General features: G+C 39.5%; 3 protein-coding genes across 6 annotated transcripts in view; 1 reads left to right on the plus strand and 2 right to left on the minus strand.

Annotated features, from left to right (window-relative positions):
• Window positions 1-3,312: 3,312 nt before the first annotated feature.
• On the minus strand, window positions 3,313-4,400 carry LOC108595734 (cuticle protein 16.5). Of its 4 annotated transcripts, none has more exons than XM_017981020.1 (3): window positions 4,175-4,400; window positions 3,739-3,926; window positions 3,313-3,680 (listed from the first exon to the last, which is right to left on the minus strand). In XM_017981020.1, the coding sequence occupies exons 2-3, from the start codon at window positions 3,835-3,837 to the stop codon at window positions 3,366-3,368; spliced, it is 414 nt and encodes a 137-aa protein (XP_017836509.1). In that variant the 5' UTR covers window positions 3,838-3,926; window positions 4,175-4,400; the 3' UTR covers window positions 3,313-3,365. The 4 variants fall into 4 exon arrangements, with proteins under 4 accessions (XP_017836509.1, XP_017836510.1, XP_017836508.1 ...); XM_017981021.1 differs by having other exon boundaries at window positions 3,739-3,901; window positions 3,977-4,400; XM_017981019.1 differs by having other exon boundaries at window positions 3,739-3,913; window positions 3,977-4,400.
• A 536-nt stretch (window positions 4,401-4,936) lies between these two features.
• On the plus strand, window positions 4,937-11,532 carry LOC108594740 (RNA polymerase-associated protein CTR9 homolog). Its single transcript, XM_017979878.1, has 7 exons — window positions 4,937-4,987; window positions 5,050-5,293; window positions 5,345-6,861; window positions 6,918-7,134; window positions 8,070-8,521; window positions 9,559-9,752; window positions 11,513-11,532. Exons 2-7 carry the CDS (start codon window positions 5,192-5,194, stop codon window positions 11,530-11,532), a joined length of 2,502 nt encoding a protein of 833 aa, XP_017835367.1. The 5' UTR covers window positions 4,937-4,987; window positions 5,050-5,191.
• LOC108597093 overlaps window positions 11,332-13,317 on the minus strand; it is a 51,618-nt gene continuing 49,632 nt past the window's right edge. Inside the window, exon 14 of the mRNA XM_017983456.1 lies at window positions 11,332-12,617. Coding sequence (XP_017838945.1) covers window positions 12,009-12,617 — 609 coding nt within the window. The 3' untranslated portion in view covers window positions 11,332-12,008. The remainder of the gene's footprint in view (window positions 12,618-13,317) is intronic.

Here is a 13,317-nt window from a genome sequence, read left to right on the forward strand (position 1 = left end):
AAAACTCAATTAAATATTTAATTGATCAATTGACAATGCTTTGCCTTGACATACGATGTACAACTTATTTCTGTTGGCTAGCGCTAAATAATTTATTAGAAGTTAAACGCACTGAAAATAGTTTAATAGTTAGTTTTAATTGCAAATCGTGTGGAGCAATTTAAAGTCAAGACTTTATCAATTTATAGTTGACAACTATTTATGCTTTAATTAATAACTTTCTGCTGTGTACTTTAGCTAGGACTTACAGGTGCACACACACACACACACATACACATATATACGCGTAGCATCTTTTGACTTTCTGCACAGCTGCACTTCAGACTCATTTGTCATTCGGTTTTTGTGACTGTTTGTCCGTCTGTCTGTCTGTCTGTCTATCTGTATGGCTGTCTGGCTGGCTGTCCGTCTGTCTGGATATGTGCACGTACATGCATCGTATTAATATATGTATGTACACATGTCGTTTGGGGGACGCTTGGGCGTGTCAGACGTTTGAGTACGTGGCCGTGACGGAATCGCCATTTTCAAGTCATCTTACAAGCAAACAAACAAGCAGGAGAATAAACAGAACGAGATGAACGTGTAGAAGGGTTTACTCCTTTGTTCATGCGACTGGGCTGAGTATTGTGGGTGGCAGATGGACTTGAGACACTGCCAAATGCGCGCGAACGTGTTTGATATGCACTTCACTTGGCAGCGGCTTAATTAAACGCCAAACAATGGTGGTGCACAAAAATTATGGATTTTATTTGCTATGACAATTGTAGAAGAGGAATGCATTAAAGCTGGGCGCAGCCAACTTTTCAATGCACTTTGATGCACACAAACTCACGAGCACTAAAGACTGAGCTACTTGAAATTGCTAAAGCTACAGCACTAACTATTTCAATAAATGACTTGACTGTATGTGTATTTTTAATTTCATTACTACAAACATATTTATTTTATTGGAGTGCTGTAAGAAAGTTAAAGTTGCAAAATTGCTAAACGTAAGGATTGAATAAGAACAGCATTTTGCAAAGTGACGAATTAAGCTGCACGAAATTCACGAATGATTTAAAACTTAGCAACAACTTAGCTAGTCATTCTAGCCATACCTAAGAAAGGGTAGATGTGCGTGTTATAACATAATTTATGAAAGGTTCCTTTATATAATAGCCAATTCGCTGAATTCGTTGGAAGAATCAGCTAATTGTTCTGTCTTGAGCAATTAGCAAGCTCAAACAATATTATCAAAGTTAAATTTGTTAGCCTTAGCTTTGTTAATAACTAAACTTTAAATTCTTATAAGTAAACAAGTAATTGAAGTTGGCATTTTATTTATTTATTAGCTATTTCTAGCAATTTTCCATTATTGTTTTAGATACTTGAACGCATAAAAGCTGGCAACATATTCTGTGTGACAGTTACACAGCTTACGCATGATAGCACTGCTTGGTGTACACTGCTTGTAAGCAGCATTCGCAAGCGCAGTTTGTCTTGCCCATCAAAACAGACTCTATAGACTTCTGTCTGTTACATAAATTTGCACAACTTAATGATACCCTTTACACTGCTATCAAAGTGTATACAAAATAAATTGTTGTACATTTTTAAGCAGCCAACTTGTATATACCTTAGACAAATATTAATCTTTCGATTTATCTACTTATGCAAATGTGAAATACTCGAGAAATTGCAATTGAGAACAATACGCATTTTGCTTAAGATATTGTCAATTTGTAAGCAGCAGCAGCAGCAGCAATGTTCTATCGGATTAGTTCAGAGTCGTTTGTCATTACAGCGATGTTTTCATTCCATTTGCCAGGCACAGTTGCAATGTAGCAGTGGGGCTTAGGCCAAAGACAATAACGAGTATTGCATTATTATTGCATACAATTGAACAGATGCTTAATGGCAGAGTGAGACAGCGAGACAGAGAATTAATTTAACAGGCTCTAACAACTAAGCAGCACTTTTAATGCGCGCAATTTCATTAGAACTACAGCAAATCAGCTTAACGCAACTTGTACTGTTATAAATAACACACACAAACACACACACACACGCTCACACTTAAACACACTGACACTATTTTTAGGCCGATGAAGCATACGCAACGTTGGCCAAAAAGTTGCTGCTGTTGCGCAAAAGTTTCCGTTGCTGCTGCTGCTGCTGCAGTCTTTCGCTATTGTGGCATGATTTTTCGACATGCCGACACTTGTTTCTGGTCTAAGTGATTTTGAGGCAAAAGTTTGTGGCGGAAATGTAGCGCCAAGGCGAGAGCAAAACTTTTGTTGTTCTGCATAATCGTTGCGCCTGCCGGCAACATTTAGCCAAGACATAAGTATATATAAACATAGCAAGTATATATACTTATTTTTAAGCTGATTTAAAATCAATAAATGTACTTAGATGATTAGTGTGGTGCGTGTGTGCAACTTATGGCCCGCTTCATGGCGCGTGCCACGCTGTCCATAATTCATTTGCATAACATTAAGAGCCGGTCCGTATGCCCAGACATGGCACGACTCATATACTATATATGTACTTATGCCCATGTATTATCCGTGGAAGTGCCACTCAATAGCCGTGTTTAAGTATAGACTTTGAGCGGATTTGCCAGTCAGCAATTATTTTAAATACAACAGACTCGTGAGTGAAGCGACCCACAAAAGTATAAAAAGTATTTAAATTCGAGTTACACTCACAATATTTTGTTGAGAAATATGCTAAGTAAATGAAGTAAATAATATATATTTTTTAATAGAGAGTATGCTTAGAACGCAGAATATGCTATTGGCCTCCAATTGGATTTTTATATATTACAACATATATTAATATAAAATATATTATATTATTACAAACCTTGGCCGTCTTCATAAAAATTCTTTGAATACGCAGTTGATACGATAACAGCAATAGGTAAGCATAAGTCTCAAACATTTTTCAACACTACAAAAGAAAAGTAAAAATCCTATAAATTTGACAACATTTCTGCCGCAATAGTTGACAACAAGTCCAAGGATAAACAGCACTTGCCCTTGTAGATACTTTAGGCTCGTGTTAAAATCTACCAACAAAATATTTAAAGTTTAAAAATAGAGCTCAGCTTTTCTCTCCTAGACTTGCAGCAAAAATAATGTAATTCAAGCAAATAACTATTGGATTTGAATGATATAATCATAAATCTCATTTATGCTTCTTTTTATATTCATTCTTTACTGAAATCTATCCCAGCTATTTTTTAATATATCAGGCTCGAGCTTGATACATGTGAGTGAATGAAAAGTTTATAAATTCGAGCTTATCTCATTTTATTGGTAAACATGCTAATTAAACGTTAAGGAATTCAAATTGTTTGATGGTCGTTGTGGTGTAATTTACTTCTTCAGCAGGGTGGAGACCACAGCTGGGGCAGCATAGGTGCTTACAGCTGGAGCAGCATATGCGGAGTAAACCGAAGGCGCATAGGCAGCGGAGTAGACCGAAGGCGCCGCATAGCTGGTGTAGGCAGCACGAGGAATGGCAGCGGAGTAGACGCTGGGAGCGTAAGCGGAGTAAACACTGGGAGCAGCAGCATAAGTCAGAGCGGGAGAAGCGGCATAGGTCAGAGCTGGAGCTGCGGCATATGTGGCAACTGGAGCGACAACATGAGCCTGAGCGGCGGCAATGAAGAGAGCCAAGCAGATGAGGAACTAAAATATAAAATATTATATAACTAATGCAATTAGTTAATAAATTTATGTCACTCACTTTCATTTTGTTTTGATTGGTTTTTGTGGTTTGTAAGACGAACTTGTTGTTTGCTGGTAGTGCGTTGACTGATGCTGCTTCATAGCAAACTTGCGCCATTTATAGTCCAAAAATTGTGGAGCAAGTGATATCCAAGAACAAGTTCTTGTTATGCGGATGTAAACTGGGTAGCACTCTGGCTCATTAAGCTGGCATATCAAATGGATTAGCATTGTATTGGGCAATGTCTTGTACTCACTGTCGTCTGTTTATTTATATATCTAACGCCCTCATTGGCATTACCACAGTTTCGTAGCTTTGGGCTCATTGTTATTGTTTTCGTTTTCGTTTTGGCTGCGACGCTTTTGAGCCACCGTCATCGCCAGTTGGCCAGTTGACAAGCGGTTATTGTTAAATACGAAAAACAACACAAAGCAAATTCGTCAAAAATAATTACATATAGCACCCAACCTAGCGCTGCTTACAGCCCAAGCAATCGTTTATAATTTACGTCATCAATTTGTACTTACAACAATTTGTTGCCTTGACATTGGCATTGGGTTGAATTAGAGATAATGTAATAAATGGTTGGGGAGCCTGTTGAAAATTGTAATTAAGGCAGCACTTCTTTGAATTTATGGATTTATGTAATTTATATGCATTGTGTGCGAAAATTTAATAAATTTAAAATAGCAAACACTTAGAAAATTCAAAAACATACAAGTATATTTAACACTTTGAAATGAAAACTGTGTCAAGCCAACAAAAAATGTATTTAAAGTTATTTAACATTATAATTGAGAGTTTTAGCAAGAAGAAAAGCTTGCATAGAAATACGTTGCAACTGTTTATTGTCAACATAAATACGCTGACTCACTAGTCGGCACTTAATACACCTATTTGAATTATTAGGCGTTGTTGAGCACTGGATAATCACATTGCACTTCAGGCAATAATATTAAGTTACTTAATATAAGCTTAGAAAAGAATTTCTCTAGTCAAACGTATTGTCTATAAATTGACAACTCAAAATAATTATACAAAATCTTATAATTTGGTATTTTATATGAGATTTATTTTCGGATAAATCAATTGCAGTTAGTAAAATTTGTATTCACAAAACGCTGAGCTAAAGTCGATAAGCGCAATCGATAAAAATTGCACAAAGCTTAACATTTTTCAATACTGAAGTCGACATAATTAAAAAAAATAGCCATATCGCTCAGTTAAGATCAAAGCTCTCTTAATTTGAGAGATTAGTGCTTAAAGCGTAAGATAATAAGCATAATAAAAAACGTTGTATATTAAATTTAAAATATTTTGAAAAATTAGTGCTGTCTAGTGAATCAAAAAACTTTTCACAAGCAGCGTAATCGTAATCTTGGCATTTATCAACACTGCTTGGAATTGCAATTGCCAAAGTAAATCAGAGACTGACTAAAAGGAGAGAAGGAAGAGAACAAATTTCTGAAAAATGGCTGAAAAACCGGATGAGAACAAAGTGAACCGTATGATGGAATTGCTGCAGACGCTGATCTCGAAGCGCGTGAGTCTGCACGAGTGGACAGTGCGTGCAGTAAGTATTGAAGCAATGCTTGGAGTAGTTAATTGATGAGTTGAATTGCAGCTGCGCTGCTATCACAACGCTGAGTACGACGAGTTTGTGCATCTGCTGAAGAGCGCCATTAAATACGGCCCCAGCAGCTATGCCAGCTATCAGGCGGATCTGCTGAAGGTGCACACGCTGCTGGCCGCGCACTACATACGCATGACACAGCAGGAGCCGACCTCGGCGCGTGCGCAGCTGGCGCAGCAGGTGAAGCATCACATGCACGCCATAGACAGTTTGCCGGCGAGTGCAGAGTCCAAGGAGCGACGCCTGCTGCTCTGCCGCGGCTTTGCGCTGCTGCACCAGCCACAGCTGGCGGACCAATATTTCCGCAGCGTGCTGCAGCAGCAGCCGTACTGCCTGGGCGCGCTCATAGGCTTGGCCTGCTTGGCCTACAACCAGGCGGAGTATCGCGTGGCGCTGGGCTATCTAAAGACGCTGCTGCTGCGCTATCCGGACGCACCCGCGCACGTGCGCGTGGGCATTGCCAACTGCTTGCTGCAGCTGGGCGAGCTGGAGCGCGCGCGCAAGTTCTTCACGCTGGCCAAGCAGCAGAGCCCGCACTGCATTGATGCGCTGCTGGGCGAGGCGCAGCTGAGCCTCAACAAATGCGAGCGGCCGTCTGTTATAATGGGCATTAGCTACGTCTGTGCCGCCTACGCAATCAATCATCGCCATCCGCATGTGCTCAGCTGGCTCTGCACCTATTTCTACTACAGGCGCGACTACAACAATCTGCTGGTAGCCGCGGGCAATGCGTTTGTCAATGCGAATACGCCGCAGCTGCGTGCGCAGAGCTGCTACCAAATCGCGCGCAGCTATCACGCGTTCAGGAACTTTGACAGAGCCTTCAACTTCTATGGGCATGCGGTGCGCATGCGCGCCAAGAACTATGCGCCGCCGCATCTGGGACTCGCTCAGATCTACATACGCCGTCAGCAGCTGCAGCAGGCGTATCAAGAGCTGCGCATTGTGCTGCAGCTGCTGCCGCAGCATCGCTTCTCTATGCTGCTGCTCTCAACGCTTTACGGCGAGCTGGGCCAGCTGCAGCTATCGGTGCAGACCTTTCAGCAGTGCCAGGAGGACATTGCCAGCTGTCTGGGTCTAGCTGTGAGCTATGAGCGCGCGCGGCTCTTTCCGCAGGCAATTTCAGCGCAGCAATCTGCCATCAATGTGTGGAGCAAGAAGCAAACCGCTCAGCCAGTGCCCAGCGAGTGGCTTAACAATTTGGGCGCTCTGCAGTTTCACAACTCCGAACTGCAAGCAGCGCTGCAAACTTTTTGCAACGCTTTGCTGCAACCCCAAGGCAAACTCAATGCGCTCACTTTGATCTACAACAAGGCGCGTGTGCTGGAGGAGCAGCACTTGCATCAGCAAGCGGAGCTGCTCTATCTACAGCTACTGAAGAACTTTCCCAACTACTACAGCATTCATCTTCGCTTGGGCGCCATGGCCTACAAGTGCAAGCAGTTCAAACGCGCTTTGCACTGCTTCCAAACTGTGCTGCAGCTCGATAAGAACAATGTGCTCGCCAGGTTTGCTGCCCAGATTTGCTCATTTGACCAACACTATCAGCTTTTTATTTTTGCAGACAGTTCTTGGCTCATTACTATGTCCAGCTGGGCGATATATCGCAGGCATTGTTCCAATATAATGTTAGCATGTGTCGCGCAGAGCTCAAAAGCGATTGCTACATGCTCATTGCTGTTGGCAATGTCTGTCTCCTGAAGCTGCAAAAGTCGCTGGCGGATGGGCAAGTCATCCTGGCAGAGCAAGTGCTGCAGCAGGCTCTTATGCTTTATAAAAAGGTAAGCTCTGCTTCTCTGCTTCACAACCATTAACCGTAACGGCTAAAACTATTAACAGAAAAATTCGTTTTTTTTATAGTTAGTACAATTTTTAGTGTAACAAATTATTATTAATATTTTTTAAGAATTTATTATAAGAGAACTATTATTTGTGATTGTGACTATAATAATTGATCACAAATTATTAAGAATTGATTTAATTTACCAGTCCTACCATCAGAAATAAACAAAAATAAATTATTGCTATTTAAAATAATTTCTAATACAAATTAGTCACTGACTATAAAATACATACGCCCACTATTTATTCCTATTTTATATTACTTCTTACAGAGAATAGTTCTCTCTCCCTGTAACCTGTCATACATTTTAGCAAAATAGATCGAAATTCTTCAATTAGCTATATCTTTGTTAATTAGCACATCCCCCACTTAATTAAATATCTCAAATAAAATTTGCTATTATAAATTAGCTTAATATTCATCTTACTTAGTACCGTCAACTGACTTATATTCATTATAGCACATCCAATTTAACCAATACTCATTGTGCATAAATAAAATAACTAAAAATCATATCATGATTTATCCGAAGGCCTTTGTCGTCATGGCTTTAACATGATGGCTCAAGTTTCGCAAGCAGAAGTCAACATATAAAATAAATAATCTCAAAGATATTAATTAAAAGAATCATTAAATTTGATATAATTAATCAAACCAAGCATAAAATTCGTTTGACATAACCTTCACCAGTCTGTGCTCCTTAATTTTATTTTTTAAATATTATAATTTTTCTTAGATACACAGGAAGAAAATGTATATCGTATCGTGTTTATAAAAAACACCTAGACATCTGCTTCTCACTCTTTATGCTTGCAGCTTTTGCCATACTTACGGTCTCTGATCTCAACTGTGAATCTTTTATTTTTATTTCAGGCGCTGCAACACAATGGGAGCAACTTGTGGGCAGTCAATGGCATTGGCGCCGTCTTGTGTACGCAGGGGCACCTCACGGTGGGCAGCCAGATATTCAAACAACTGACTGACTTTAATGGCGGCGCTATGCTGAACGCTGGACACGTTGCTTTGGAGCTGCAGCAATATACAGAAGCTATAACAGCTTATAGAATTTGTTTGGAGCTGCCAGCTCTCCATATGCCAGTATGGAAAATAAGACAATTGCTGGCCAGCGCACTGATGGAGGACGGACGCCTGGAAGAGGCCAAGCAGGAGCTGTTGAAGGCGCGTCATGTGGCGCCACAAGATGACAAAGTCCTGCTGCAGTTGGCCTTGATCATAAAGCAGTTGGCAAGCGATTCGTTCAAGGCTGAGTCTGCGGACTTTGAGCAGCTAAGCAGAGCTGAACGTGAACTAAGCATTGCGCGCAGGTGGGTTCTTAGTTATAATTGTAAACATGGATCAAAATAATCGTAATAAGTAAATAACGTTAAGGTGAAATATTTTCAATTGCTAATAATTACAAGTAATATAAAATTATTGCGGGATTATTTAAAAATATGCAGCATTTCAATATAAAGCAAGTTAAGTTGTACCTTTCTAAAAAAAATGTCCAAATCGAATTGTTAATCTTTGACGATGCAGATGACCTTTATTAGAAAATATAAGTGTATCGGTAACTTGTATGAGTAATTTTCATTTGAAAATCGAAAATACTAATTCAAGTTTAAATAATTTGTTATCGAGCAAGTGGCAAATATCAAGCAATAGCCTTGAACTATTATCGTTCGAGCTTTAGTTCTTTATATAAAAGTTTTAGTATACAATACAACAAAAAATTAATGTAAATTATTCTGCATAATTTTATATAATTCTGCTATTCAATTACTTGCAATTGTAATTACACGTCATTGAGCAAAAGCGAAAATAATTAATTTAATCATTTGTTCAATTAAGATAAATGTGCTCCGGCTAAATTAACTCAATATTCAACAGTAAGCAACAAGGTGAAATTTTCACAAGCTAAACAAAATTCAATTAACAGAGAAAAATCGTAAAGCAGCTAAAAAGAAAAGCAGTGACAGCTGTTAATACGCAAATCATAATGCTTATTATTAAAATGCTTTTTAGCGTTGAGTCCTTTATTAAAAACCCTTTTCGTCTTCAATTTATTCATTCCATTCATTCACTTCATCTTTATTGACCATAAGCTCAGATAAATTAATTAAGCGAACAAATATTGCTTGAATCGAATTGCAAATTAAATATTTTATTCACAATCAGCGTTGGTAAACGATTTTCCGTAACTTAAAATGTAGCAAAATATGCTGCAGTCTGCTCTGTTGTCCGTAAGGATTTCACTGGATACTTTGCCTTAAAATAAAAACAATTCTTTAAATAATATTTGCAATTACTATTAAATTTTGTAAGTGGTTGGCTTGTAATAAATATTTTATTTAATTGACAGCATCTTTCTGCACTTGGAGACAAATCTAGAGCATCGACATACAGCTCATAGGCAGGCGAAGAAATGCGCCAAACTGCTGGAGCATGCGCCAGAGAAGTTGCAGTTGCTCAAGCAGCGCACTGAGATTGCAGTCCAGGAAAATAAAGAAAAGAAGAAGCACAAGAAACACAAAAAACGCAAAACTAAGAACGAAGACGAAGCTGCAACTGCAGTTAAGATTAAAAAGCATAAATATTAAAACACAAATAAATTGCAAAACTTGCTGAGTTTTTGTTTAAACATTTGTCATAAATTTGGAATTGCTTGGATTGTGCTTGATAGTTGATGCTTGTGCAAAAATGTTGTCATTTGCAGTGGAAACTCATTTGCGTTGCGTTTTAGTTTTCTCGGGGCTCCCCGAGGTGGAAAACAAATGCGCAAACAGAAAATTCCTCGTACAATTTATTTGTCATAACGAAATGTGTCCAAGCTCCCACAGCGACCAACTGTCAGTCAACATGGGGTGTGGGGGCACACACACACTTATACACTCATGTGTGTGTTCATTTGAATGTCGAGTCATGTTAAATAACCGCAGGACATCGGTTGCCGGCTCAAATTACGCATACTTGGCGCCACTTTGTAACTGTCAGAGTGAAACGAAGCGAAGTCAAATACAAACGCGAAAAAAATACAAATACTATATAGAGAGATATATGTGTGGGTGTGGGCTGCATATGGGGGCGCGCTCATTAATATCAATTTATGAGCTGAGACATGAGAATTAGTCTGTGACAAGTTTCGCCGCAGGATGTGTGTCTGTCTCTGTGTGTGTGAGTATTGATGTGTGCCTACGTTTTGTTGTTGCTGCGCTGCGCGTTAATTAATTCCAAAAGTGTATTGCGTGTCCTGCCAAAAGGACAAATATGTGCACATGAACTCGTGTCATTTATGTGTGTGTGTGTGTGTGTGTGTGTTGAGTGGTTGGGGCTGCTGTAGTCATTAGCAGCTAACTTTATATAGCTCTTTAAATTATGAATTATATTTATGTGGCCTAATAAATTCGCTGTGAAAATTATGAAAAATCAACGACAGCTGTCTGCACAAATTAGCTTAGATTAATAACAAACACATTTATGTAATTTTTCAGATTTTTTTTGTCTTTATTTATACTTTGCACATATCATTTATTTTAGTTTGCAATTTGTGTTACTTAGACACAAAAATTCTTAACGACTGCCTAACAAATTAAACATTAATTGACATGAAAGAAATGCTTGTAAAATTAAGTTTAGTTACAATGCCAAAGAAAAGTTGACCGAAAATTATATAGCACTACATATAGTATATAAATTTTCATTTTTTAATATTAATGTTAATTTACAATTTGTGTCACAATACAATTTGATTTAGTCCATCGAAGAAGCACTTGCAAGTTATTAAATTGGATACCAAAGAATTTTTATAAACACCGACAAAAACTTGTAGTTGATGTGTTTAGTGTTTTGGTTTCGAGTGTGTTGTGTAGATAAAGTTTCGAATTCGAATTCGAGCTCGAATTGTTAAGTTGGGCGGGTGGCAATATATGTTGTTTAATTATTTATACATATCGTACTTACATTGAACATTGGCGCGGGCAGTTTGGATTTACATACATATATACTATATATATATATTTGATAAAGTATTTTCGACAACAGCTGCTTATAAAGTTCTTTCACATTTAACAAAAATTATGTTTCGATATACTAATTAGATATATGCATATACAATTGAATTGCGCCTAAACTGCTTGTGCTATATTTAATTTATATATATATATTGTAGCTAAGTATAATCAGTTTGGATTAATACACTCGGGGATTTGTTCATTTATATTTGTTGTTGAAAGGGCGATAGTCTTTTCGTAGATTCAATGTGACTAACTAAGTTTAGTTAAACCAACTACAGTTAAGGCTTAACGTAATATGTACAGCTGGCACTACAACTAGCTAAGACTAAGTAGTAGTACTAAATTGAATTGTTTATAGCATTAGTTAAGTAATTTAGTTTAAACTAGTTTCTAGCTCATTGTTTTCATCGAAGTATCTCAATCGGATTTATCTAGAACTTGGCGCTCTGCTGAATTTAAATGCTTTGCTCTCGTTACTGGTTTCTGGTTAAGTTTAAATTTAAGTCCTTTGAGCATATCCTGGCACGATATGCGCAACTGTAAGTCTTATAAGTTTTAGTTCGCCCAAGTGTTGGCCTAAATGAAAACCCAAAGCAGACGAAATGCAATGCTTATGCCTAATGCTGGACAGCTTAACTACTATAATACACTTGTTCTTTTACTTTTTGGGTTACGCGTTGCATCTTCTCCTTTTTGGGAGTCTCTAGACAATGGTGGTGCGCTCGGCGCCCGAAGTGCTGCACGTGCTGCTGCCGCCAATGCAGACGATCTGACATTTGATGTCATCTTTGGCTAACTCTCAGGAGCTCACCGTCTCATAGTTGCCCGGAACGCCGACGCCGACGCCGACGCCGACGCCGCCGCCGCCGACGGCACCCATAAGCGAGCTGCCCACGCTGAGCAGTGGCGACTGCATGCCGCCAATGCCGATGGCACCGCCAGCGCCCAGTGTGCTATACGCGGCCTGGGCACGTGGCGAGGTCAGCAGCGATTGGGCAGCGCCTATGGTGATGTTGCCGCTGGTGACGGAGCTGGTCATAGCGGCGGGCATGCCGCCGGCGCCTGCATGGAGGCTGCCAGGATGCGGCAAGGTGTTGCAGCCGTTGCTGCTGTTGGTCTGCAAGGAGCCGTTGGATTGGCCGCTGAGCAGCGGCATGGTGCAGGTGGTGGTGGAGCCGTAGGGGGAAGTGGGCGAGGTGCGTGTTTCATAGGCGGGCAGATAAGTGGTGGCGCCGCCATTGGGTCCGCTGCTGCCGCGTCCTGGTATGCGTGTGTATATGTTGGGTGGTGTGCGTGTGGACAGCAGCGGCGGCGGCGCTGTATACACCGGACGCTGTGCAGCGGGCGCGCGCTGCGGCGTGTTGTACAAACTGAAGGCGGGATTCGTTGTCAGCGACAGTTCGCCATACTGCAAAGAGAGAGCGAGAGAGAGGATGGGCGTGGTTAGTTAAAAACTGCTCATAAATAATTAAAATTCCAAGTGTAACTTTCATTTTTAAGCGTAAAATTAATTCGTGTTTTACTTTTTGCTTCCTCCTCGAGTTTGCTGCATATTTAAATGCGTTGCTGATAACAAAATTTGTGCATGTGGTCAAAAGTTGAAAACCAGCAAAAACAACTTTAACTCTTAATGAGCTTGTTAGCCAAACTAGCAGAGGGGTGCGTATATGTGTGTGAGTGTGTGTGTGTGTGTGTGCACCACAACACAAACTAAAAAAACAAACAATAGCAACTTTGGCTTTAACTTTCCTTGGCCAAAGTGCCAAACTAAAAACATTTTTGGCTCATCAAAATTTAATGCTCTGAACGGGCCACAGCGTGTAAAAAACTTTCTACAAAATATTGGCTAAAGGGTATTCCTTCAAATTTAGAGAACGTAAATAAATATGCAAAGTTAACGCAGTAACTATAACATTAACAATGGGTACGATTAACAAAATTCTACATTTTTACTTTTTATCGTACTTTGTTCTGAAATATTCAAGTCGATCGGGCTTATGGAGATGGAAGCTTTCGCTCAAAACCATCATCAAAAACTTTTTTGAAAACTACTAATGCAAATTTGAAGACCTATTAATATATCATATATATATATATCATATAGTCGT

Source organism: Drosophila busckii, chromosome 2R, assembly GCF_011750605.1.
Source record: "Drosophila busckii strain San Diego stock center, stock number 13000-0081.31 chromosome 2R, ASM1175060v1, whole genome shotgun sequence".
NCBI lineage: Eukaryota > Metazoa > Arthropoda > Insecta > Diptera > Drosophilidae > Drosophila > Drosophila busckii.